We start from the raw sequence: 23,746 nt of genomic DNA, 5'->3' as shown, positions 1-23,746 counted from the left end.
TCTGTCCCCGTCGCTCACTCCGCTCCCGCAGTCGCGTCCCTCATCCCCACAGCAACCCCGACACGCCCCGCCCCTCACGCCCTCACAGCCAATCGGAGCCGCCATCGCGCGAGTGACGGCCGCCCCGACCAATAGGCGCGGAGGCGGGAAGGCGCGGGGGCGGGCGGGGCGGGGCGCGGTGACGCCATCGCCAAGCGCGGCCCCGGGGCCGCGGCGCAGCCGGAGCTCAGCCCGCGCCGCCGCCGCCTTCGCCCGGCCATGAGCCAGTTCAGCTTCGGGGCGGCCGCGCCCGGCGGCGCCTTCGGCCTGGGTGCACCCCGAGCCGCCGCCGCCGCCGCCACCACGGCCACCAGCGGCTTCTCCTTCTCCGCGCCGGCGCCCGCCCCCGCCTCCACCGGCTTCAGCTTCGGTAGCGCGGCGCCGGCGGCGGGCGGCAGCCAGCCCGCCGGGCTCTTCTCCTTCAGCAGGCCGGGCACGGCCGCGCAGCCCTCCAGCTTCAGCTTCGGCTCGGCCAGCGCGGCCCCCGCTGCCACGACAGCCGCCGCCTTCTCAATAGGGTGAGACCCGGGCCGGGCGGGACGGACACAGGGACAGAGGGACGGAGGGAGCGGGGTCCCGTGGGTGCCGGGCGAGGGCTCTGCGGGCAAAGCTGCTCGGAGCGAGCCCTGCCCCTTGTGCCGGCTCCTCCCAGCGCCCCGCAGGGCTCGGCGAGCCCCGGCCCCGACCCCGCTCCGTTCGCACGGGAGCCCCGCACGTGGGGAAGGGGATGTGCCGCGATCCCGGCCGGAACGGGGCTGCAGACGCGAGCTCGCAGAAATGCCGAAGCTCTGCTGCCCAATATCAAACGTCCCGTTCTCTCTGACCCCGATCCGGAGTGCTATGAATGCTTTCCCGGCACTTTGGGAGGGATTTGCCGATCAGGAGAGGCGGCGAGCTCTGGAGCGGTTCTGCAGAGCTGCTGCTGGCAAAGCTCGCCAGATGGGAGCTGTGGGAAGGGAGCTCAAATGGGGACGAGCAGGAAAAGACAGCCTTGGGTAGAGGGAGTGGAAATGGTGAGCTGAGAGAAGAAGGAGCAGCTTCACGTGTGCTCCGTACAATGCCCTGTGGTACCTGGGTGGGTGGAGGCAATGAGGGGACAGGCAGCAGAATGAGCCCTGAGGGGGATGGCAGTGACAGCAGCTGGATGGAGTCTGTTGGCAGAACTGGGACACAGCCTGGCCAGCTGTGCATTCTCTGAAAGGAGGATTTTGCTGTCAGCAAATGCTCAGGGAGAAAGCCAGCTGGGCTTGGGTGGATGTGTGTCTCAGGGAGAATGGCTTCATTTCTTTTCTTCCCCAGGGCAAACACCCCAAAAGTGACCTTTGGAGCCAGCACTGCCACTCCAGCTCCTGCAATCACGGGGGGCTTTTCCTTTGGTGCCCCTGCTGCAACCAGCACCCCCTCGAGCCAGGCAGCAGCCCAATCTGGCTTTACCTTTGGCTCTGCTGCCAGCAGCAGCAGCAGCAGCAGCACGGCTGTCTCTGGGACCCCAGGAGGCTTCACCTTCTCCAGTGGCAGCACGAGCCAGGCGGGCACGGCCGGGTTCAGCATCGGCACCGCGGCTGCGCCGGCCACGGCGGCCGGGGTGAGCTTTGGCACGGCCCCTGCGGCTGCTGCCAGCACCAGCACGGCCACCCTGGCAGCTGCCACCCCCACAGCAGCGCCCTTCAGCCTCGGGGGGCAGCCCTCAGGTGGGTGAGCAGCCTGGGGGGCGTGGGGTGTCACACTGGGACACAGGGACACAGCCTGGGGTCACTGGGATGGGGCTGTGGTGCAAGCACAGTTTGGGGTCACGGGGATGGGGCTGTAGGCACAGTTTGGGGTCACTGGGATGGGGCTGTGGGCACAGTTTGGGGTCACTGGGATGGGGCTGTGGTGCAGGCACAGTTTGGGGTCACTGGGATGGGGCTGCGGGCACAGTTTGGGGTCACTGGGATGGGCTGGCCCAGCCCCATCCCCAGTGGGCACAGCTGTGAGCAGCAGGTGAGCAGCAGTGACAGCAATGAGCCATGGAGTGCCCAGGTGTGCTGAGCAACCACCAAAGGGAGCAGAGGGCACACAGGGGCAGGGCATCAACCTGAGGGGTGTAAAGGGCTGGGCTGAAGAACAAGAAGGTCTGGTGCTTGCAGCCTTCTGCAGTGGTTTGGTGTTTCTCTGTGTGGGTTGAAGCTTTCTTTATTGGTATGATGATACTGTGTGTGTTCTGGCTGTCTCAGTTGTGCCCTGTGCTGTCACCCAGCCTTGGGGGGCTGCTGGGGGCTGGAGCCTTTGCCGTGGGGGTGTCTGAGGTTGCAATGGGGGTTTGGCTCTGCAGCCCCTGGCTTGTGCTGGGGCCAGAGGTGTTTCTGCCAGGCCTGTCCAGGGGCTGCAGTGCTGGCAGCAGTTGCTCTTTAGCCTGGAGGAAGGAATTCCATCTTTTCCTTTTGCTCCTGGTTCCAGGCCTGACCTTTGGGGCTCAGCCTTCAACAGCAGCCACCAGTACAAGCACAGCAACACTGACCACAAGCACCAGCCAGGCACCCACCCTGAGCTTTGGAGCCAAGCTGGGAGGTAGGGAGCTGTTCCAGAAAACAATTCCTCGAGGCTTTGGGGGCTCTGCTCTCCTCCTGGCTGTAGCTGTCGGTTGGAATTAACCAAATCTCTTATACTGGGGTGTGGGAAGGGCCACAAGTGTTTGTTGCTGTGGGTTTGCCCTGGCAGTGGGGATCTGTGACAGCTCCCAGAGCCATTGCACAGTGTGTCCTGTGGCTCTGATTGTGTCCCACATGCCACATTCTGTTCTGTGCTTGTTTGGGGAGCACAGGGGAAGGGAGGCACAATCTTAAAGGAGCAAATTGTGAAAGACAAGGAGTGGAGGGAGAATAAGAGGGAAATGAGGTTAACATGCTGACATGGCCCAGAACCAGGTGTGGCTGGGCAGTTGGTGGCAGCCTCCCAGCAGGGCTGTTGTGCAGGGGGTGGGAGCTCAGTGTGCTCTGCTTGTTCACCTGGAGCTGTTTGTCCCTGCAGTGACATCCACAGCTGCCAGCACGGCCTCCACCACCAGCACCACCTCAGTGCTGGGCTCCACGGGGCCCTCCTTGTTTGCATCTGTGGCAACTTCTTCAGCCCCAGCCCCCTCCAGCACCACGGGCCTCTCACGTGAGTCTCTGCAGGCAGGTTTGGCCCTGGGGCTCTGCAGGGGCAGCCAGGGGGCTGGGGGTGCTCCCCTGGGGCTGGGGCTGCTGCAGGGAGAGAGGAGCACGCTGGGCACAGCTTCTCCAAGGGCCCTGCATGCCATGGCTCATGCTACCTGGTAATGGTGTCTTCTCTTCACAGTGGGTGCCACCTCCACTGGTTCCACTGGGACAGCCACTCTGGGGACACTTGGCTTTGGATTGAAGGTTCCTGGAACCACAGCTGCCACCACAAGCACTGCCACTGGTAGGAACAGGGTGCTGAAAGGCACTGAAGGGAAGGGACACTGAATTCAGTGCTCTGTACAGGTGTAAAGGGCCATGTTAGAGTAGGAGCAGAGCAGCTGTGATTTGTAAAGCCCTCAAGTAACTGAAAACAGCACAGTCTCTCTTTTTCTGATCCTTTTCCACTTTTTTGTGAAAACACAGAAGTTCTCTCATGCACTGCAGAGGTGCAGGGGAGGAGCTGGGTGTGCTGGCAGTTCTTGGCTCCAGCAGTAAAACACGGGGATATTGACAAGGGGCTGGGCTGGCCATGTTTTCATTCCCTCCTTGACAGATGTAGGATCTGCTGCTGTTCCCTTCAGAGGGATCTGCTGCAGCTCCTCCAGCCATGGGCACCCTGGAGCTGCTCTGGTTTGAGAGGTGCCAGCTGTGTCCCCTTCTGCTGCCTGACTTGGATCTCTTCCTGCAGGGACAACTTCTGCTTCTGGCTTCCCTTTGAACCTGAAGCCATTGACCACCACAGGTGCCATTGGAGCTGTGACCTCCACAGCTGCCACAACCACAGCCACCACAGCCAGGTGGGAGTTTGCTGCCATTGACCCTTTCCTGCCTGGGCTGCAGCAGCTGCAGGGCTCAGGCTGGGCTCTGGAGGAGGGAGGGGAGATCAGTGAGAGCTGTGGTGTTTGTCTGTGCTGATCTGTGCCCTGTGCTGCCCTCCCTCCTGTCAGTGCCCCCCCAGTGATGACTTATGCCCAGCTGGAGAGTTTGATCAACAAGTGGAGCCTGGAGCTGGAGGACCAAGAGAAGCACTTCCTGCACCAGGCCACACAAGTCAATGCCTGGGACCGCATGCTGATCGAGAACGGGGAGAAGGTGAGGAGGCCTCCAGAGCAACCTCCTTCTGCTGGCTTGGCTCCTGCATGGCCCTGTCACAGGGGCAACAGGCATCTAGAACATGGTACAATAGCTGGGAGCTCCCCTGGGTGCTTCTCACAGTCTCTGTGTGTGTCTGCTCTGGCCTTTAGGCCTTGGAGCTGGGAATTGTTCTGTGCCTTTGCTCTGTCATACCAGGTTCTCTGAGGGGGGATCATTCCAAGTTTATTCCATCATTGGGGTGGAATAGGGAGGAGGAATAAGGCATAAGGGAGGATCATTCTTCCCTTATTCCGTCTTGGGTCTGTAAATCTTTGTGGCTATCTCTCATTTCTACCAGAACTTGGATTGTGCTGCCTTCTCCCTCCCACCTCTCTTCTTTGCAGAACTGACTTCTTGGTTTTCAAGGTGTAATGAAATGTCCTCTGTTTCCAGATTACTTCACTACACAGGGAAGTAGAGAAGGTGAAGGTTGACCAGAAGAGGTAGGAGACCATGAGCACCTAAAATGATTTTATTTCTTTTCTGCATTGTCTTGCCTGGCTGTGGGACAGCTCTGCAGTGTCTGCAACATGAAAGGGAAGCAGTTGGCATTTCTCTTTGCAGACTGGATCAGGAACTGGACTTCATTCTGTCCCAGCAGAAGGAGCTGGAGGACTTGCTGACCCCTCTGGAGGAGTCTGTGAAGGAGCAGAGCGGGACCATCTACCTGCAGCACGCGGATGAGGAGCGGGAGAGGACGTGAGGCACCGACCTGCTGGGGCTGGGATGGGCACTGGGCTGGCTCACAGCAGCCAGTGGGACATGGAGCTGGGATGGGGACAGGAGTGAACAGGCAGTGGCTGCTGTCAGATACTTAATCCTGTTCTATGCATGGCAGCTTTAGTTTTTACTTACATTCCTCCAGTCCCTTGCTTGTCTGTCTCCATGTGTTGATCAAGGGAGACAGGGGCTGGGAGTCCCTTCATGGGGGTTTGGAGCCTCTCTGGCTGCTGTTCCCAGGACTCTGCAGATATGGAATCTCATTCTGATTGCCCACAGCTGCTGTGACTGCAAGTTTTCTTTACCCATTTTGATCTTGTTCCTGTGTTCTCTGTAGCTACAAACTGGCTGAAAACATTGATGCTCAGCTGAAGCGCATGGCACAGGATCTGAAGGACATCATTGATCACTTGAACACATCAGGAGGCCCAGCAGACACAAGTGACCCTGTAAGTGCAAGCTTTTATTTTATATTGCTGAAGAGGCAAAGGATATTGAAATCGCTCTCACTCTTCATTTGTCCCCATGTGGATACTCCACTCGTACTTCATGCTGTTTTTAATATCCTCAATCCTCATAAAACAAGATCTGAATAACCAGCTCCTTCTGATATCTATTAAATTGATTTTGATGCTCCTTATGGCTTTACTGAGAAGCTTTTTTTTTTCAGTAAAAATTTCCTTTCAGTATTGCAGACTGAGTTTTTCCACATTCATTTTGAATTTTGCCTTCTTCAGCCTAAGGTGATCAATGCTCTGCTGGTTCCTAGGTCTAAATTAAAATATGCCAAAGCCACAGGCATATCCTCTAAACTGTGCAGTTTTCTTGCTGGTATGGAGGAGCAAAGTAGCAGCATTGCTGCACGCACTTCCCTGGCCAAGTGGCTGCTGCCTTAGGGAAGCTGGGCAAGGAGAAACTTGCCTTTGACTCCTCTTGCTGTTTATGCAGTCTCACAACTGACTTGCACCTTCTCTCTCTGCTCAGCTTCAGCAGATCTGTAAAATTCTGAATGCACACATGGATTCCCTGCAGTGGATTGACCAGAATTCAGGTGGGCTTTGTCCTGCAGCCTTTTGGGAATGTGAATGGGAAGCAGGAGCCTGTGTGTGAGTGTTTGTTCATCCCTGAATTCCTGAGGATGCCTGAGGAGTGTTCCTCCTCACTTTCAGTGGCACTGTCCCTTCTGGCCTTGAATTCTCCTGCTGTGCCTGATTAGAGGCCTCTGCTCAGAAGTTACTCCTGACAAATGGTATTTTTTACCCCAAAAGCCCTCCTTGAAATGTGAAAGCAGAGAACTTGAAAGCCTTATTCATTCTGTCAAACTAACGTTAAATAGTTCAGCTTCTAAAAGAGTGTGGGGTTTGCCTGTGGTGTAGGAAAATTGGTGAGGGGTAGTGTGTGTGTTGAGTGTTATCATGCCTTGAATCTGAAAATGGGGATCCACATCCAGGTAAGATGGAGCAGCCTGCCTTGATCTGCAGGTGGGGTAACTGGAGGAATAATCTCGGAATTTCACAGCCTCAACAGCCTGAGATCCAGTGCACAGAGGGATGCACTCGGGAGTGAACATTTGACAGTGGAGTCTTACTAAAACAAGACAGAATAAAGGAACTTTTTTCCCTCGGAGAGTGCCTCCCGGTGAGGGATTCTGGAATTCCGTGCCGTTTGGATTTTAACTGGTAGCAGCCACACGGGGGCACGGCAGAATAAAACAGCTCTCCTCTCAGCAGCCCGAGTGCACTGCCTGGCTGCAGTGCTGGGAAATGCTCACACCTGGGGTCGCTGCCTGTGTGAAAGCAAACCTGCTGTTCTCCGTGTTCACACAGAATTATTGGCTTAGGGCAGGGTCTAATTGGGTCTTTTCTTTCAAAACATTTCTGCTAAACTCCACATTCCAAAGATGCCTTTGTTAGGAAATCTGGTACAGCTCCTGTGCCACCTGAATTCTTTTCAGAATGTGTGTGAAAATAGCTATCTGTTTCCTTTAAATTTTCCTAGAAAGGAGAGCCATTTTTTCCTCTGCCACTCAATAATGACAAAGTTTTCTTATTGGCAATTCTTCTGGGTTGTGTTTTCCTCCTGATTTGTCAAATCTGAGTGACTGTCAACAAGAAAATATTTTTCATTCTGCAAGCAAAACTGTGCAGGGTTGTGTTCTGGGCTGACTGTGACATTAATCCCTTGTTTCTGCCACAGCTGTGCTGCAGAGGAAGGTGGAAGAGGTGACCAAGGTTTGTGAGAGTCGCCGCAAGGAGCAGGAGCGCAGCTTTAGGATCACCTTTGATTGAAACATTCCCAAGTTCAAAGGATGGATATAAAACCTCCACAGAAAACAGAGGTGTTTGGGAGCTAAGGACTCAAATTATGACCTGGTTTTTGTTTCCTTTTTTACAATAAAATATGTTGTTTGTTCAAAGCCAGTCTGTGGTGTTGGACAGGATTTCACCTGCTCCCATCAGAAACTGGATGAAGTTTGTACTCTTTGTGCTTTAGCTGTGCGTGCAGACTGGTGAGGTAACAGAAATGTTGCCTTGGAGGGCTCTGTGTGGTTTTGCATGGCCTGGTTTTGGGAGGAGGCTGCAGGGGTGGCTTCTGTGGAAGCTGCCAGAAGCTTCCACCATGTCCAGCAGAGCCAGTCCCTGGATGAGTTGCTGGCCAGGGCTGGGCCAGTTAGGCTGGTAATTCCTCTGTGAAATTTAAGAAGAAAAACAAATTTGTGGCTCAGTTGTGTTTGTGGCCAGAGAAGAGTGGGGTGAAAACCTGTGAGGGGAACAAGTCTGCAGCCACCAAGGGAAGGAGGGGAAGAGGTGTTCCAGGCACCAGGGCTGAGATTGCTCTGCAGCCTGTGGCAGAGGACCATGGTGAAGCCCATGGGGATGCAGAGATCCACCTGCAGCCCATAGAGGAGCCCCAGGGCAGAGCAGAGGCATGCCTGAGGAGGCTGTGAGCATCCGGCTGAGGTGCTCTGCTCCCAGGCTGGAGCAGCCTGTCCTGGAAGGCAGTGACCCACACTGCAGCAGTTTGAGGGGGGCTGTTGCCTGTAGGATGGACTCATGTCAGAAGTTCAGAGAGAACTGTCTCCTATGGGAGGGACCCCAAACCTGGGGTGCTGAACTGACCATGAGCCCCAATTCCTGTCTCCTTGACCATGATCCCCATTCCCAACTCCCTGTGTTGCTGGGGTAGGAGGGATGGGTGGGGGAAAGGTGTTTCTAAGGGCTGATTTACTTCCCATTATCCTTCTCTGTTTTGGTTAGCAATATTTTATTTAATATTTCTACTGTGAAAAATGTGTATTGTATGATTGGCTTTTCACAAATATTAAAATGAATATTATATGTGTTATGTTAGAAAGTAATGCTATATTAATTTTCTTAAGTAGTGTGTTAAATATATAGTTTTAAGTGATAACAAAATGTTAAAATAGAAACTGTGCTGTGTAAGATACTTTTTTTTAAGAAAGGACTTGCAGCGAGATAGCAGCCACAGGACACCTAAATCTTTCAGAGAAAGAGAATTTATTGCCCCATTATCAGAAGAAACGAACTTCTTCCTGCCTCGCTCTGGTTTAACGATGCCATCAGGATTCAGAGGAAGAAGTTGACACTGACCAGACAGAATCCTTTGTTTGAATGGAATTTATGCATCGTGTATGAGGTGTATGAATATGCAACAGGTTATTGTTTTTAAGGGTTAATCCTCTGTTAACGTGGGTCCTTTTTCGGGCTTATTTTGCCCAGAAAGAGGTACCCGGACTGTCCATAATTCTTTGTTTCTATTGTCTCATGTTGTCCTAATCCAAATTATCCAAATTTTTTATTGCTCTAATTATATTGCTATTTTTATAAGCACTTTATTACCATTAAACTGTTAAAATTTCAAACCCAATCCATTGGCGTTTTTCCCCTCTCCGCTCAGCCTGTTGTGCCCGTGACGCCATCTGACGAGCGATCTCTTCCGGTGCTTCTCAGACCCGCATTCAATATTCCCCTCTCCGTTCAGCTGCAGAGGGGTGCGGCTGTTTTTGGGGTGTGCCTGTCCCCTGTCCCCGCTCACCCCACCCTGGCAGGGCAGCGTTCGGTGCAGAGCTCCGGGGCTCCGCTCCGTGCCCGGCCCCGCTCGGTGCCCGGCCCCGGCCCGGCCGCTCCTTCCGGGGCGGCTCCCGGTGCTCCCCTCAGGCGCCGGCGGTGCGGAGCGGCGGGGCCATGCGCCGGTGAGCGGGGCAGCCGCGGCTCCCGGGTGCCCAGAGAGCCCCAATCGGCTGCCGGGCACGGCCTGGGCCCGGTGCCAGCCCCGGTGCTGCGGCCGGAGCGGGCCCTGCCCGGAGCGGGGGGAACGGGAACGGGAGCGGGAGCGCGGCACAGCCCGGGCGGGGCTGGGCTGGGGCTGGCTCTGGGGTGGATCTGTCTCTGGGCTGGGTTCGGGGTTTGCGGGCTCTCTGCTCCGGAGCAGGTGACCCCGGAAAGGGAAAAGCGCTGCTGAAAGTCTCAGTTTCGTTTCGGCGTCGCGGTTTCGCTTCGTTCTTGTCTGACTCATTTGAAACTAGCCAGACACTGCTAGATGCTAGATGCTGTGTTTGAGTGGAAGTTATGCATTATCTTGCATCTAGATGCATATGCATTTGGTCAATAAAAATGATGGCATGCCATTTTAAAGTGAACAAACAACCACCCCACCAACACAAAAACACCCGAAGATTCCTTGGAGTACTTCAATGTTCTCAAAGGAATCCCAAATCTGTTGACTTTTCTAGTGATGTTAAAGGGAGTTTTGGTCAAGTACTTTTGGTTCCTTGTGTTTTTAAATGCCGTGAAAACAGGCCAGGAGGTGGAGGAGCTGTAGCAGGGATGTGTGTTGAGCAGTGTTTCTCCTGTTGCCCGGTTTCTCACGCCTGTGCTGTGTTTGTGTGCCCAGGGTGAACAGCAGCCTGTCCAGCGATGAGCTCCTCCTGGAGGACCTGGAGACAGAAGGGGAGAGGCAGCTCAAGAGCCTCCTCCACCACCAGCTGGACACCAGTGTCTCCATCGAGCAGTGAGTCCTGATCTGGTGTGCGTTGGGAGACAGCAGCCCCTTGCTGTTAACCATTCCTCAGTGCTGAGCTGTTTGTGCTGTTCCTTTGGCTCACAGGTGCAAGTCCAAGCGGAGATGCTTTGCCCCTGCAGCTTTTTACAAACCCTTTGGGGAAGAGGCTGCGGGGGCTTTGAGCCTGTCCCAGTTCCAGGCCCTGCAGGAGAGTGACAAGGAAACCTCCTCTCTCCGGGAGCTGGGGCTCTCTGACTCGGAGATCCTGCTCTGGAAGAACCAGGATTCAGCAAGGAAGGTGGGTCTGCTGCTTTCTGGGGTCCCAAAGAAGGAGAAATTGAAAATCTGACTCCATGTTCTCAGAAGGATATGATATGATATATTATATGATATTTACAGACATCTTTTATGAAAATTTTTTTCTTTAGGATTTTTCTTCCTGAGAAACTGAGAGGCTTCAAGAACAAAATATAAGCAATGGTTATCTGCTGCTGTGGAATGTAACAAGTGGATCTGTGATTGGTCTCATAGAGTTGTTTCTAATTAATGGCCAATCACAGTCAGCTGACTCGGACTCTTTGTCCAAGCCACAAGCTTTTGTTATAATTTTTTTTTCCTATTCTTAGCTAGCCTTCTGATGAAATCCTTTCTTCTATTCTTTTAGTATAGTTTTAATATAATATATATCATAAAATAATAAATCAAGCCTTCTGAAACATGGAGTCAGATCCTCATCTCTTCCCTCATCCTCGGACCCCTGTGAACACTATTATATTATATTATATTATATTATATTATATTATATTATATTATATTATATTATATTATATTATATTATATTATATTATATTATATTATATTATATTATCGATACTAAAGAAAGAGAAAGAATACAGACAGAAGGCTTAACAAGAATGATAATGAAAAACTCCTGATTGACTCCTCAGAGTCCAGCACAGTTGATGGTGATTGGTGATTAAGTTAAAACAATTCACATGAAACCAATCAAACAATGACCAGTTGATAAACAATCTCCAGACCACATTCCAATGCAGCAAACACAGGAGAAGCAATCAGATAATTATTGTTTTCATTTCTCTCTGAGGCTTCTCAGCTTTCCAGGAGAAGAAATCCTGGCAAAAGGATTTTTCCAGAAAATATGACAGTGACAGGTGGGCATGCTCTGCTCTCACCTGAGGGTGGTCAGCTTCCTCTGACCCTGTGGCACTCTGGTAGAAAATTCCAGTCCTTTGTAAGCCATTGGTAAAGAATGGCCACTCTTTTAGCCCAGCACTATCCTACATTTCCTCTGGCCTCTTTTCTTTGGTGGAATGGTTGGTGTTAAAAGCTATGGTGGAGGTAGGACTGGGTCCTTTGGAACACAGCAGGATGTGAGGATATTCCTGCCTCTGCCTTGATCTCAAACAAATAATTTCACCTGTTTATACCTGTGTATGAAGGATTTAAATGCCAGAAGAGAAGGAGAAAATATTTTAAAACACCTCAACATCCTGCTTTGAGTATCCTGACAGATCCCTGGCTCCCATTGCTGATTTGGGATGGCTGTTTGTAGGGAGTGCTCTCCTTGGGGGCTTGCAGGTCCTTCAGGGGCCCTGGGACAGCCACATGAAAATGGTGCAGAGCTCTCAGACCGAGTGTGGTGGCACTGCCTGGGCTCCTCCCTGGGTGCTCTTCCAGCAGGTTTTTCCCCTTCCCCCACCTTCACCTTTATTTTTTCACATTCCAGACACAAGAGGCTTTTGTGGTTGTCCTATGTCAGGTGCACTGGGGCGTCCTGCTCTTAATTTGCCAAACCAGAAAATGCAACCCAGGACTTGGGCTGATCCTTGGCTTCCCTTTGTCTCCTCTCCCTGAGTGATAGCTGTGTGCAGGAGAGAGTTGTCTGTGGTAATCACGGCCTTGCCTCTTTTCAGCTGAAGTCATTACTTGCTTTGGTGTTTAAATGCAAATCCAGCCCTGGTGTGGCCTGATTAAAGCTTGGTGCAGAGGGGAGTGGTGTTAATTTAGCAATGAAAATCAATGTCGTCAGTACCAGCTGTTATATTTAGTATGAAATGTATTCTGGGACGTTCATAAAAAATTATTTGTATGGAAAACACTCCTCTGACAGAAAAAAAGAAGGTGACATCAGGGTATGTCTTCTACAGGTTCTGAGAGCAGAATATTTATGGATAAAGCCTAAGTCAGGTAGTGATGTGCAGCTTTGGAAGTGGAGGCCCTGAGTGAAATATTCCACCGTGAGTGATGAATAATGTCAGCTGAGACAGAACTTCACATTGCCTGGGGAGCTCTTGGCAGAGTACTGAGTGCAGATTTCTGTTATTTTCAGCTGCTAAGTGGCAGCTTTTTTGAAAACAAAGTACAACAAATGATTTCCGGGAATTGCTTTTCCGTATAAACAGCCTTTTGTGCCTGGGGGAAGCTGTGCAGATGTGGGGCAGAGCTACCATGGGGAGCTCTGTTGGGCTGTGCTCAGTGCAGGGAGAAAGCCTGGTTTGTTGCCTGAGGCAGAAGGATCTGCCACAGTAATTCTCAAAGTGAGTTTGAGAGCAGAAAAGCACCCCCAGCCCCATGAAAGCGTGTTCTGATGGAGCAGAAGTGCCCTTCCAGCAGCTGGGGTGTGCTTTGGCAGCACGAAGTGGCCTCTGCAGTGAGGTTTGTTTGCCCAGGGATGCTCCCTGCTCTCAGCTGTGCTGCATTTCCTCGGTGGTTTCTGGAAGCTGGCTCAGTGGTGCTGGTTGGGGTTTAGTGCTCAGCATAAATCTCCTCTCAGGTGCCAAGCAGCAGCTGGGGGGACACTTTTCAGCAAGTAAGGTTCTCAGGGTCACAGAATAAGAGCTTGGGGATGCTGTAGGTGTGGGGAAGAACTGCCAGAGGATGGTGGTGCAGTCACTGAATGAGCCTTCAAAGAACATGGAGTCAGATTCATTCATTCCTTCCAGCATTGGGGATCTAAGAAAATAGTGGAGTTGCTGATGCCAGCTGTACTTGGGATCGGGGCTGTGCTGTTTGGCTGGCTCTGGGGAGGAGCCCGTGCTGTTGCTGATGCCAGCTGTGCGGTTTTGCAGGGTTGGGGCATTTCGCTGGCTCTGTGGAGGAGCCCGTGCCGTCGCTGACATTGCTGTGCTGTTTTGTAGATTTGGGGCTGTGCTGTTTGGCTGGCTCTGTGGAGGAGCCCGTGCCGTCGCTGATGTTGCTGTGCTGTTTTGCAGGGTTGTGCTGTTTGGCTGGCTCTGTGGAGGAGCCCGTGCCGTCGCTGATGTTGCTGTGCTGTTTTGCAGGGTTGTGCTGTTTGGCTGGCTCTGTGGAGGAGCCCGTGCCGTCGCTGATGTTGCTGTGCTGTTTTGCAGGGTTGTGCTGTTTGGCTGGCTCTGTGGAGGAGCCCGTGCCGTCGCTGATGTTGCTGTGCTGTTTTGCAGGGCTCGGGGCTGGGGGCGGCCCCCGAGGCCACGCAGGAGCGGCTGGATGCCATCCGGGAGAAGCTGGAGGAGCGGCGCCGCATCCTGGCGCTGCCGCAGCGCTTCGCGGGCAGCAAGCAGCTGAGCCGGCGGGAGATGGAGATCGAGCAGGCGCTGTTCCAGGGCACGGACCGCCACTCCTTCCTCAGGGCCCTCTACCACCAAGGTGCCGCCCCCAGCCAGGGCTCCTCCTGCACACACAGCCAGACCCACACGGTTCTGTCTGGCCTTCTGTCCCGGAGATGGGGTTCTGCTTTGGTGCTGTGTGGGAGGAGATATTTTCATCTCTTACAGGAGCAGGCAGAGTTGGTTCTCTTTTAAGAGAAGTTAGAGGCTTTTAAAGTGTATTTCTAGGTCTCTTTGAGGTGCTGCATGTAGTGCAGAGCAGCTCAGGGTGTGGGAGGGGAGCTGGGTGATGCTTTGGTGGAGCCTCGAGGTCTGAGTTAAGCAAAGTACCTGGTTAAGCAAAGTGCCTGCTTTTAAAGTGGGTCACAGGCATCTTTTCTTGAAAATCCTTTCATTAAGATTTTTTCCTCCTGAGAAGCTAAGAAGCTTCAGGAACAAAATGTAAACAATGGTTATCTGCTGCTGTGGAATGCAACAGGTGCATCTGTGATTGGCCCATCTTAAATGTTTATAATTAATGGCCAGTCACAGCCCAGCTTGCTCAGCTCTCTGTCTGAGCAACAGACCTTTGTTATTCATTCCTTTCTATTCTTAGCTTAGCTAGCCTTCTGAGAACCTTTCCTTCTAATCTTTTAGTATAGTTTTAATGTAATATATATCATAAAATTATAAATCAAGCCTTCTGAAATATGGAGTCAAATCCTTATCTCTTCCTTCAACGTAAGACCCCTGTGATCACCGTCACAAAAGTGCATTTCTGGGTCTCCATGAGGTGCTGCATGTAGTGCAGAGCAGCTCAGGGTGTGGGAGAGGAGCTCGGTGATGCATTGGTAGAGCCTCGAGGTCTGGGTTAAGCAAAGTGCCTGGGTGGGACTGGAGATTCTTCCTTATCTGCAGGGGTTGAGGGAAGCAAAGGCACAGACCAGGTAAGAGGAGGAATGACTTGTTAAATCTTCATCCCTGAAGGGGAACTGGGTCCAGTTGAAGGCTGGGAGATTGGGTCCAGTTGAAGGCTGCTCTCACATTTGCCCTCATTTCCACTAAAGAGAATTAAAAGAGATCATTGATGAGTCCATGTCATGGACCTTTTTAAACCCAGGAGCTTAATCTGATGTCCTTTGAAGCTAAATGTTCCTATTCCAGGTAGTGGTACAAGAGGGCAGCATGGCCCATCCTTGCTGCACATGCAGGAGGAGGAAGGTGTGTTGAAGGAGTCACTAGAAAGTGCTGTAATGTGCCTGCAGATAGGCAAGTGAGGGCATCTCTGAAAAGGGCTCTGATGTAGCACAGGTGGAGCTGCTGCTCTCTGCAGGTTCATCCTGAGCTGGGGACCAGCACTTGCTGGGGCTGCTCTTGTTTTAAGCAACCTAGAGGGCCTGGGCACAGAGGCTGGGGTGAAGCAGGGTTTCTCTTTCTGTGTCTCTTCTTGCAGTCTGTGTTTTCCAGGCTATTTGTGATAGTTACCATGTATCTCTGTTCTGAATTAGATGACACTCAGAAGAGGGGAACAGATGAAAAGGACCCCATGGTTCACCTGGAGAGTGTTTACCAAGAGCTGCTGAGCAAGAAGTGCCCTGAAAAAGTCCAGTCTGCTACAAATGACCCCTGCTCGTCCCCCACCCCACAGGGGTCTAGGACTGAGGAGCCATCACTTCCAGAGCAGGAGGAGCAAGCAGAAGAGGCAGCAAGTCCCAGTGTTTCTGCAGCAGAGCCCCAGCAGTCCCCTCCCAGGCCTGTGGTTATCAAAGAGCCAGTTGAGTTTGTCCCTGAAGAGGAGATCCTCAGGAACCGCCTCTCCGAGGAGGAACTGCGGAAAATCCCCAGGTTCTCATCCTACCATCCAGGGGAGCCCAGCAGGGTAAGCTGACATGATCCAGGGTTTATCCCTGCTCAGCAGGATGCCCTGAAGCTGTGTCAGGAGGCAAAGGCTCCTCTTTGCTGTTGTCTTGAAGCTGCTGGGCTGATCCTGCAGGCCAGGGGGAAGAGGAGCCTCCACTGTGGGGCAAAAAGGGACCTTGGGCTCTGATGGGAAGGCACCAGCCTGGCAAAGAGCTGTACCTGTGAGCCCAGCCCTCCCTGGCTCCAGCAGCTCACCTGTCTATGTGCTCTGTCTGTTTGGGCCTGGCTGAGTCCTGCTGTCACTTTATTCAGACTCTTCTGTCTGGTAGCTGGAGATTATTGCATTTTATAAATAAACAGAGTGAACTGAATAAACTGTTTTATAAATAAACTGAACTGTTTTGTAATAAACTGAAACTGTCAACTCTTGATGCAGGCAAGCAGGGTGGTGCCTTGACTTCAGAGCTGCCTTTCTCTGTACACCCACGTGTCCTCTAAATGCCATCATTAGCATGTGGGTGTGAGGGCTGAGCTAATTCACACCTTGAGCTGTGCAGGCTGGAGGGTGTGTCTGCATGGCAAAGGCTGGCTGACCCTGTGTGTCCCTGTTCCAGGTGCTGTATCTGAAGAACCTGGGCCCCCGAGTGACAGTGAGGGACCTGGTGTCCCTGTTTGCCCGGTTCCAGAGGGAGGACAGCCCCCCGATCCAGTTCCGCCTCCTGAGCGGCCGCATGAGGGACCAGGCCTTCATCACCTTCCCTGGTGAGTTCCTGCCTTGTGCCTCTCTGTTCTTCCTGACTCCCAGAGGTGCCACATTCTCCTACAGAGCACTGCTTTCCAAGAGGAAGCAGGGGAATTCACTCCTTTTATCTTCCTGTTGTGCCATGGTCCTTTCGCTGGGTTGGAAGGGGATTTACCAGGGCAGAAGTGATGCAGTCTGTCATATTCAGTGTTCATCCAGCATGTCAGACCAGGCTCAGTGGCCAGGAGATGGGAACACCCATAGGATGACCCTGTGTCCCCCTCTCCTTGCAGACACAGAGTCAGCCCAGAGAGCCCTGCAGCTGCTGAACGGGTACAAGCTGCAGGGGAAGCCCCTGGTCATCGCCTTTGGGAAAAGTAGGAAGCACTTGTCAGAGGCTGGCTCTGCCATCCCCAGCTCCTCTGCTGCACAGAACGCTCCTGCCTCGTGAGGGATGGAGAACCAGCAGCCTTGTGGAGTTCAGTGAGCTGCGGGTGAACCAGGAACAATGCACGACTGCTGGGAGCCCACATGCAGGACCAGACTGGGAGGAACTGGGGCCTGGGCTCTTCTTGAGAGCTGGGCAGTGCCCACACACTGTTGTGGCAAGGAGGGAGGGAAGAGGCCAGGTAAATAAATGCACTTATTGTGATATTTCCTTAGTGTGTGCTTATTGATGTTTATAGTCCTAAGTCCTTTAGAGCCAAGTGTGCTGCACTCTGCTGCTGCAGAACTGTGTCCACACCTCAGTCCTGGGAGCCTCCCAGCTCTGCTGGCTCCCCTGGAGCCAGAGACTGCCCCAAGCCCTCCAAAGCAGCATTTGTGTATCTGATCAGTCTGCAGGCACACCTAAAGCACAGAGACCACACTTCCCCACAAACTTCAGGCAGCTACTCCTGTCCAGCACAACAAAGATCAGCTATGGGAACAAACAACACAATTTATTGCAAGAAAAGGAAACAAAAGCTAGGTCATCATTTCAGGTCTCAAAACCTGCACAGAAAACAGAGGTGTTTATGTCCATCCTTTGAAAAGGGGAGTGTTTCAATCAAAGGTGATCCTAAAGCTGCGCTCCTGCTCCTTGCGGCGACTCTCACAAACCTTGGTCACCTCTTCCACCTTCCTCTGCAGCACAGCTGTGGCAGAAACAAGGGATTAATGTCACAGTCAGCCCAGAACACAACCCTGCACAGTTTTGCTTGCAGGAAAAAGAAAAACATTTCAAGGAGGGCTTTTTTGGTAAAACAGCAGCAGTTGGCAGCAGTAACTTCTGAGCAGAGGCCTCTAATCAGGCACAGCAGGAGAATTCAAGGCCAGAAGGGACAGTGCCACTGAAAGTGAGGAGGAACACTCCTCAGGCATCCTCAGGAATTCAGGGATGAACAAACACTCACACACAGGCTCCTGCTTCCCATTCACATTCCCAAAAGGCTGCAGGACAAAGCTCACCTGAATTCTGGTCAATCCACTGCAGGGAATCCATGTGTGCATTCAGAATTTTACAGATCTGCTGAAGCTGAGCAGAGAGAGAAGGTGCAAGTCAGTTGTGAGACTGCATAAACAGCAAGAGGAGTCAAAGGCAAGTTTCTCCTTGCCCAGCTTCCCTAAGGCAGCAGCCACTTGGCCAGGGAAGTGCGTGCAGCAATGCTGCTACTTTGCTCCTCCATACCAGCAAGAAAACTGCACAGTTTAGAGGATATGCCTGTGGCTTTGGCATATTTTAATTTAGACCTAGGAACCAGCAGAGCATTGATCACCTTAGGCTGAAGAAGGCAAAATTCAAAATGAATGTGGAAAAACTCAGTCTAAAATACTGAAGTGAAACTTTCATGGAAAAAAAGCTGCTGAATACAGCCATAAGGAGCATAAGAAACAATTTAGTATAAATCATAAAGAAAGAAGTTAGCACTTACAGGGTCACTTGTGTCTGCTGGGCCCCTGGATGTGTTCAGGTGCTCAGTGATGTCCTTCAGATCCTGTGCCATGCGCTTCAGCTGAGCATCGATGTTTTCAGCCAGTTTGTAGCTGCAGAACACACAGGAAACAAGATCAGAATGGGTAAAGAAAACTCTGAAGAGTTGCTTGCAGTTACTGATTGCCCAGCAACTGTGGGCAATCAGAATGAGCTTCCATGTCTGCAGCCAAGGCTGGCAGAGACCTGGGAACAGCAGCCAGACAGGCTCCAAACCCACACGAAGAGACTCTTAGCCCCTCTCTCCCTTGATCTACAAACAAGCAGGAGAGTGGAGGACTTTCTGCAAGGCTTTGTGGGGACTGAAGGAAGGAGCAAGCCTGGATTCAAGATGCCTTATCCCTTGAACCAGACAAACACTGCCTTTAATTACCCTGCCATGATGCATTCCTAAAGCTTTACGAGGGGGCTCGTGCCACACAGAGTTCTCTGCTCTCACCACTGCTGCCACTGAAGAACCCATTAACTTCCCAAGATTATGCCAATACTAGTAACCTCTTCCCAGAGAGCTGATTACACCAACATCCAAAGTGCTTTTCAAGCTGATTCAAGGGCTTCCACTCACTGTTCTGGTTTCTAAAGAGCAAAATCTAACTTGTAATGCATAGAACAGGATTAAGTATCTGACAGCAGCCACTGCCTGTTCACTCCTGTCCCCATCCCAGCTCCATGTCCCACTGGCTGCTGTGAGCCAGCCCAGTGCCCATCCCAGCCCCAGCAGGTCGGTGCCTCACGTCCTCTCCCGCTCCTCATCCGCGTGCTGCAGGTAGATGGTCCCGCTCTGCTCCTTCACAGACTCCTCCAGAGGGGTCAGCAAGTCCTCCAGCTCCTTCTGCTGGGACAGAATGAAGTCCAGTTCCTGATCCAGTCTGCAAAGAGAAATGCCAACTGCTTCCCTTTCATGTTGCAGACACTGCAGAGCTGTCCCACAGCCAGGCAGGACAATGCAGAAAAGAAATAAAATCATTTTAGGTGCTCATGGTCTCCTACCTCTTCTGGTCAACCTTCACCTTCTCTACTTCTCTGTGTAGTGAAGTAATCTGGAAACAGAAGACATTTCATTACACCTTGAAAACCAAGAAGTCAGTTCTGCAAAGAAGAGAGGTGGGAGGGAGAAGGCAGCACAATCCAAGTTCTGGTAGAAATGAGAGATAGCCACAAAGATTTACAGACCCAAGACGGAATAAGGGAAGAATGATCCTCCCTTATGCCTTATTCCTCCTCCCTATTCCACCCCAATGATGGAATAAACTTGGAATGATCCCCCCTCAGAGAACCTGGTATCACAGAGCAAAGGCACAGAACAATTCCCAGCTCCAAGGCCTAAAGGCCAGAGCAGACACACACAGAGACTATGAGAAGCACCCAGGGGAGCTCCCAGCTATTGTACCATGTTCTAGATGCCTGTTGCCCCTGTGACAGGGCCATGCAGGAGCCAAGCCAGCAGAAGGAGGTTGCTCTGGAGGCCTCCTCACCTTCTCCCCGTTCTCGATCAGCATGCGGTCCCAGGCATTGACTTGTGTGGCCTGGTGCAGGAAGTGCTTCTCTTGGTCCTCCAGCTCCAGGCTCCACTTGTTGATCAAACTCTCCAGCTGGGCATAAGTCATCACTGGGGGGGCACTGACAGGAGGGAGGGCAGCACAGGGCACAGATCAGCACAGACAAACACCACAGCTCTCACTGATCTCCCCTCCCTCCTCCAGAGCCCAGCCTGAGCCCTGCAGCTGCTGCAGCCCAGGCAGGAAAGGGTCAATGGCAGCAAACTCCCACCTGGCTGTGGTGGCTGTGGTTGTGGCAGCTGTGGAGGTCACAGCTCCAATGGCACCTGTGGTGGTCAATGGCTTCAGGTTCAAAGGGAAGCCAGAAGCAGAAGTTGTCCCTGCAGGAAGAGATCCAAGTCAGGCAGCAGAAGGGGACACAGCTGGCACCTCTCAAACCAGAGCAGCTCCAGGGTGCCCATGGCTGGAGGAGCTGCAGCAGATCCCTCTGAAGGGAACAGCAGCAGATCCTACATCTGTCAAGGAGGGAATGAAAACATGGCCAGCCCAGCCCCTTGTCAATATCCCCGTGTTTTACTGCTGGAGCCAAGAACTGCCAGCACACCCAGCTCCTCCCCTGCACCTCTGCAGTGCATGAGAGAACTTCTGTGTTTTCACAAAGAGGTGGAAAAGGATCAGAGAAAGACAGACTGTGCTGTTTTCAGTTACTTGAGGGCTTTACAAATCACAGCTGCTCTGCTCCTACTCTAACATGGCCCTTTACACCTGTACAGAGCACTGAATTCAGTGTCCCTTCCCTTCAGTGCCTTTCAGCACCCTGTTCCTACCAGTGGCAGTGCTTGTGGTGGCAGCTGTGGTTCCAGGAACCTTCAATCCAAAGCCAAGTGTCCCCAGAGTGGCTGTCCCAGTGGAACCAGTGGAGGTGGCACCCACTGTGAAGAGAAGACACCATTACCAGGTGGCATGAGCCATGGCATGCAGGGCCCTTGGAGAAGCTGTGCCCAGCCTGCTCCTCTCTCCCTGCAGCAGCCCCAGCCCCAGGGGAGCACCCCCAGCCCCCTGGCTGCCCCTGCAGAGCCCCAGGGCCAAACCTGCCTGCAGAGACTCACGTGAGAGGCCCGTGGTGCTGGAGGGGGCTGGGGCTGAAGAAGTTGCCACAGATGCAAACAAGGAGGGCCCCGTGGAGCCCAGCACCGAGGTGGTGCTGGTGGTGGAGGCCGTGCTGGCAGCTGTGGATGTCACTGCAGGGACAAACAGCTCCAGGTGAACAAGCAGAGCACACTGAGCTCCCACCCCCTGCACAACAGCCCTGCTGGGAGGCTGCCACCAACTGCCCAGCCACACCTGGTTCTGGGCCATGTCAGCATGTTAACCTCATTTCCCTCTTATTCTCCCTCCACTCCTTGTCTTTCACAATTTGCTCCTTTAAGATTGTGCCTCCCTTCCCCTGTGCTCCCCAAACAAGCACAGAACAGAATGTGGCATGTGGGACACAATCAGAGCCACAGGACACACTGTGCAATGGCTCTGGGAGCTGTCACAGATCCCCACTGCCAGGGCAAACCCACAGCAACAAACACTTGTGGCCCTTCCCACACCCCAGTATAAGAGATTTGGTTAATTCCAACCGACAGCTACAGCCAGGAGGAGAGCAGAGCCCCCAAAGCCTCGAGGAATTGTTTTCTGGAACAGCTCCCTACCTCCCAGCTTGGCTCCAAAGCTCAGGGTGGGTGCCTGGCTGGTGCTTGTGGTCAGTGTTGCTGTGCTTGTACTGGTGGCTGCTGTTGAAGGCTGAGCCCCAAAGGTCAGGCCTGGAACCAGGAGCAAAAGGAAAAGATGGAATTCCTTCCTCCAGGCTAAAGAGCAACTGCTGCCAGCACTGCAGCCCCTGGACAGGCCTGGCAGAAACACCTCTGGCCCCAGCACAAGCCAGGGGCTGCAGAGCCAAACCCCCATTGCAACCTCAGACACCCCCACGGCAAAGGCTCCAGCCCCCAGCTGTCCCCCGAGGCTGTGTCACAGCACAGCACAGGGCACAGCTGTGACAGACAGGACACACACAGTGTCACCATACAATTTCAGAAAGCCTCAACCCACACACAGTAAGACCAAACTACTGCAGAAGGCTGCAAGCATCTGCCCTGCTTGTTCTTCAGCCCAATCTTTTACCCTCCTCATGTTGATGCCCTGCCCCTGTGTGCCCTCTGCTCCCTTTGGTGGTTGCTCAGCACACCTGGGCACTCCATGGCTCATTGCTGTCACTGCTGCTTACCTGCTGCTCACAGCTGTGCCCACTGGGGATGGGGCTGGGCCAGCCCATCCCAGAGACCCCAAACTGTGCCTGCAGCACAGCCCCATCCCAGTGACCCCAAACTGTGCCTGCAGCCCCATCCCAGTGACCCCAAACTGTGCCTGCAGCCCCATCCCAGTGACCCCAAGCTGTGCCTACAGCCCCATCCCAGTGACCCCAGGCTGTGTCCCTGTGTCCCAATGTGACACCCCACGCCCCCCAGGCTGCTCACCCACCTGAGGGCTGCCCCCCGAGGCTGAAGGGCGCTGCTGTGGGGGTGGCAGCTGCCAGGGTGGCCGTGCTGGTGCTGGCAGCAGCCGCAGGGGCCGTGCCAAAGCTCAGCCCGGCCGCCGTGGCCGGCGCAGCCGCGGTGCCGATGCTGAACCCGGCCGTGCCCGCCTGGCTCGTGCTGCCACTGGAGAAGGTGAAGCCTCCTGGGGTCCCAGAGACAGCCGTGCTGCTGCTGCTGCTGCTGGCAGCAGAGCCAAAAGCAAAGCCAGATTGGGCTGCTGCCTGGCTCGAGGGGGTGCTGGTTGCAGCAGGGGCACCAAAGGAAAAGCCCCCCGTGATTGCAGGAGCTGGAGTGGCAGTGCTGGCTCCAAAGGTCACTTTTGGGGTGTTTGCCCTGGGGAAGAAAAGAAAAGAAATGAAGCCATTCTCCCTGAGACACACATCCACCCAAGCCCAGCTGGCTTTCTCCCTGAGCATTTGCTGATAGCAGAATCCTCCTTTCAGAGAATGCACAGCTGGCCAGGCTGTGTCCCAGTTCTGCCAACAGACTCCATCCAGCTGCTGTCACTGCCATCCCCCTCAGGGCTCATTCTGCTGCCTGTCCCCTCATTGCCTCCACCCACCCAGGTACCACAGGGCATTGTACGGAGCACACGTGAAGCTGCTCCTTCTTCTCTCAGCTCACCATTTCCACTCCCTCTACCCAAGGCTGTCTTTTCCTGCTCGTCCCCATTTGAGCTCCCTTCCCACAGCTCCCATCTGGCGAGCTTTGCCAGCAGCAGCTCTGCAGAACCGCTCCAGAGCTCGCCGCCTCTCCTGATCGGCAAATCCCTCCCAAAGTGCCGGGAAAGCATTCATAGCACTCCGGATCGGGGTCAGAGAGAACGGGACGTTTGATATTGGGCAGCAGAGCTTCGGCATTTCTGCGAGCTCGCGTCTGCAGCCCCGTTCCGGCCGGGATCGCGGCACATCCCCTTCCCCACGTGCGGGGCTCCCGTGCGAACGGAGCGGGGCCGGGAACGGGGCTCGCTGAGCCCTGCGGGGCGCTGGGAGGAGCCGGCACAAGGGGCAGGGCTCGCTCCGAGCAGCTTTGCCCGCAGAGCCCTCGCCCGGTACCCACGGGACCCCGCTCCCTCCGTCCCTCTGTCCCTGTGTCCGTCCCGCCCGGGCCCGGGTCTCACCCCATTGAGAAGGCGGCGGCTGTCGTGGCAGCGGGGGCCGCGCTGGCCGAGCCGAAGCTGAAGCTGGAGGGCTGCGCGGCCGTGCCCGGCCTGCTGAAGGAGAAGAGCCCGGCGGGCTGGCTGCCGCCCGCCGCCGGCGCCGCGCTGCCGAAGCTGAAGCCGGTGGAGGCGGGGGCGGGCGCCGGCGCGGAGAAGGAGAAGCCGCTGGTGGCCGTGGTGGCGGCGGCTCGGGGCGCGCCCAGGCCGAAGGCGCCGCCTGGCGCGGCCGCCCCGAAGCTGAACTGGCTCAT

At 53.9% G+C, this 23,746-nt stretch overlaps 3 protein-coding genes across 3 annotated transcripts; 2 read left to right on the top strand and 1 right to left on the bottom strand.

The window, feature by feature from the left end:
* The first annotated feature begins 258 nt into the window (after positions 1-258).
* LOC128945620 (nuclear pore glycoprotein p62-like) lies at positions 259-7,489 on the top strand. Its single transcript, XM_054289374.1, has 12 exons — positions 259-557; positions 1,339-1,730; positions 2,479-2,589; positions 3,049-3,180; positions 3,358-3,462; positions 3,910-4,018; positions 4,169-4,313; positions 4,749-4,798; positions 4,920-5,054; positions 5,413-5,524; positions 6,060-6,126; positions 7,272-7,489. The coding sequence occupies exons 1-12, from the start codon at positions 259-261 to the stop codon at positions 7,361-7,363; spliced, it is 1,749 nt and encodes a 582-aa protein (XP_054145349.1). The 3' UTR covers positions 7,364-7,489.
* Positions 7,490-9,273: 1,784 nt separating this feature from the next.
* Positions 9,274-16,836, top strand: RBM41 (RNA binding motif protein 41). Its single transcript, XM_054289382.1, has 7 exons — positions 9,274-9,288; positions 9,990-10,106; positions 10,203-10,395; positions 13,538-13,742; positions 15,190-15,560; positions 16,156-16,303; positions 16,577-16,836. The coding sequence occupies exons 1-7, from the start codon at positions 9,281-9,283 to the stop codon at positions 16,732-16,734; spliced, it is 1,200 nt and encodes a 399-aa protein (XP_054145357.1). The 5' UTR covers positions 9,274-9,280; the 3' UTR covers positions 16,735-16,836.
* Positions 16,837-17,205: 369 nt separating this feature from the next.
* LOC128945621 (nuclear pore glycoprotein p62-like) lies at positions 17,206-23,746 on the bottom strand. The gene is made up of 12 exons (XM_054289375.1): positions 23,457-23,746; positions 22,281-22,669; positions 21,455-21,565; positions 20,864-20,995; positions 20,582-20,686; positions 20,026-20,134; positions 19,731-19,875; positions 19,246-19,295; positions 18,990-19,124; positions 18,197-18,308; positions 17,733-17,799; positions 17,206-17,419 (listed from the first exon to the last, which is right to left on the bottom strand). The coding sequence occupies exons 1-12, from the start codon at positions 23,744-23,746 to the stop codon at positions 17,328-17,330; spliced, it is 1,737 nt and encodes a 578-aa protein (XP_054145350.1). The 3' UTR covers positions 17,206-17,327.

This window comes from Melozone crissalis, unplaced genomic scaffold (assembly GCF_028551555.1).
Source record: "Melozone crissalis strain CALT ecotype California unplaced genomic scaffold, PUWL_Pcris_2 ptg000068l_1, whole genome shotgun sequence".
Lineage (NCBI taxonomy): Eukaryota > Metazoa > Chordata > Aves > Passeriformes > Passerellidae > Melozone > Melozone crissalis.
This window is presented reverse-complemented; position numbering and strand designations above follow the sequence as displayed.

Bases quoted from the DNA above. Each gene is read 5' to 3' on its own strand.
- RBM41 (XM_054289382.1), top strand. The intron at 13,743-15,189 runs GTGCCGCCCCCA...GTTCTGAATTAG, and splicing joins CAGGGCCCTCTACCACCAAG to ATGACACTCAGAAGAGGGGA. The intron at 15,561-16,155 runs GTAAGCTGACAT...TCCCTGTTCCAG, and splicing joins ATCCAGGGGAGCCCAGCAGG to GTGCTGTATCTGAAGAACCT.
- LOC128945620 (XM_054289374.1), top strand. From the start codon at position 259: ATGAGCCAGTTCAGCTTCGGGGCGGCCGCGCCCGGCGGCGCCTTCGGC. The intron at 3,463-3,909 runs GTAGGAACAGGG...CTCTTCCTGCAG, and splicing joins CACCACAAGCACTGCCACTG to GGACAACTTCTGCTTCTGGC. The intron at 4,799-4,919 runs GTAGGAGACCAT...TTCTCTTTGCAG, and splicing joins GTGAAGGTTGACCAGAAGAG to ACTGGATCAGGAACTGGACT.
- LOC128945621 (XM_054289375.1), bottom strand. From the start codon at position 23,746: ATGAGCCAGTTCAGCTTCGGGGCGGCCGCGCCAGGCGGCGCCTTCGGC. The intron at 19,876-20,025 runs GTGGGAGTTTGC...CCCTCCTGTCAG, and splicing joins ACCACAGCCACCACAGCCAG to TGCCCCCCCAGTGATGACTT. The intron at 19,296-19,730 runs GTGAGGAGGCCT...TTCTGTTTCCAG, and splicing joins TGATCGAGAACGGGGAGAAG to ATTACTTCACTACACAGAGA.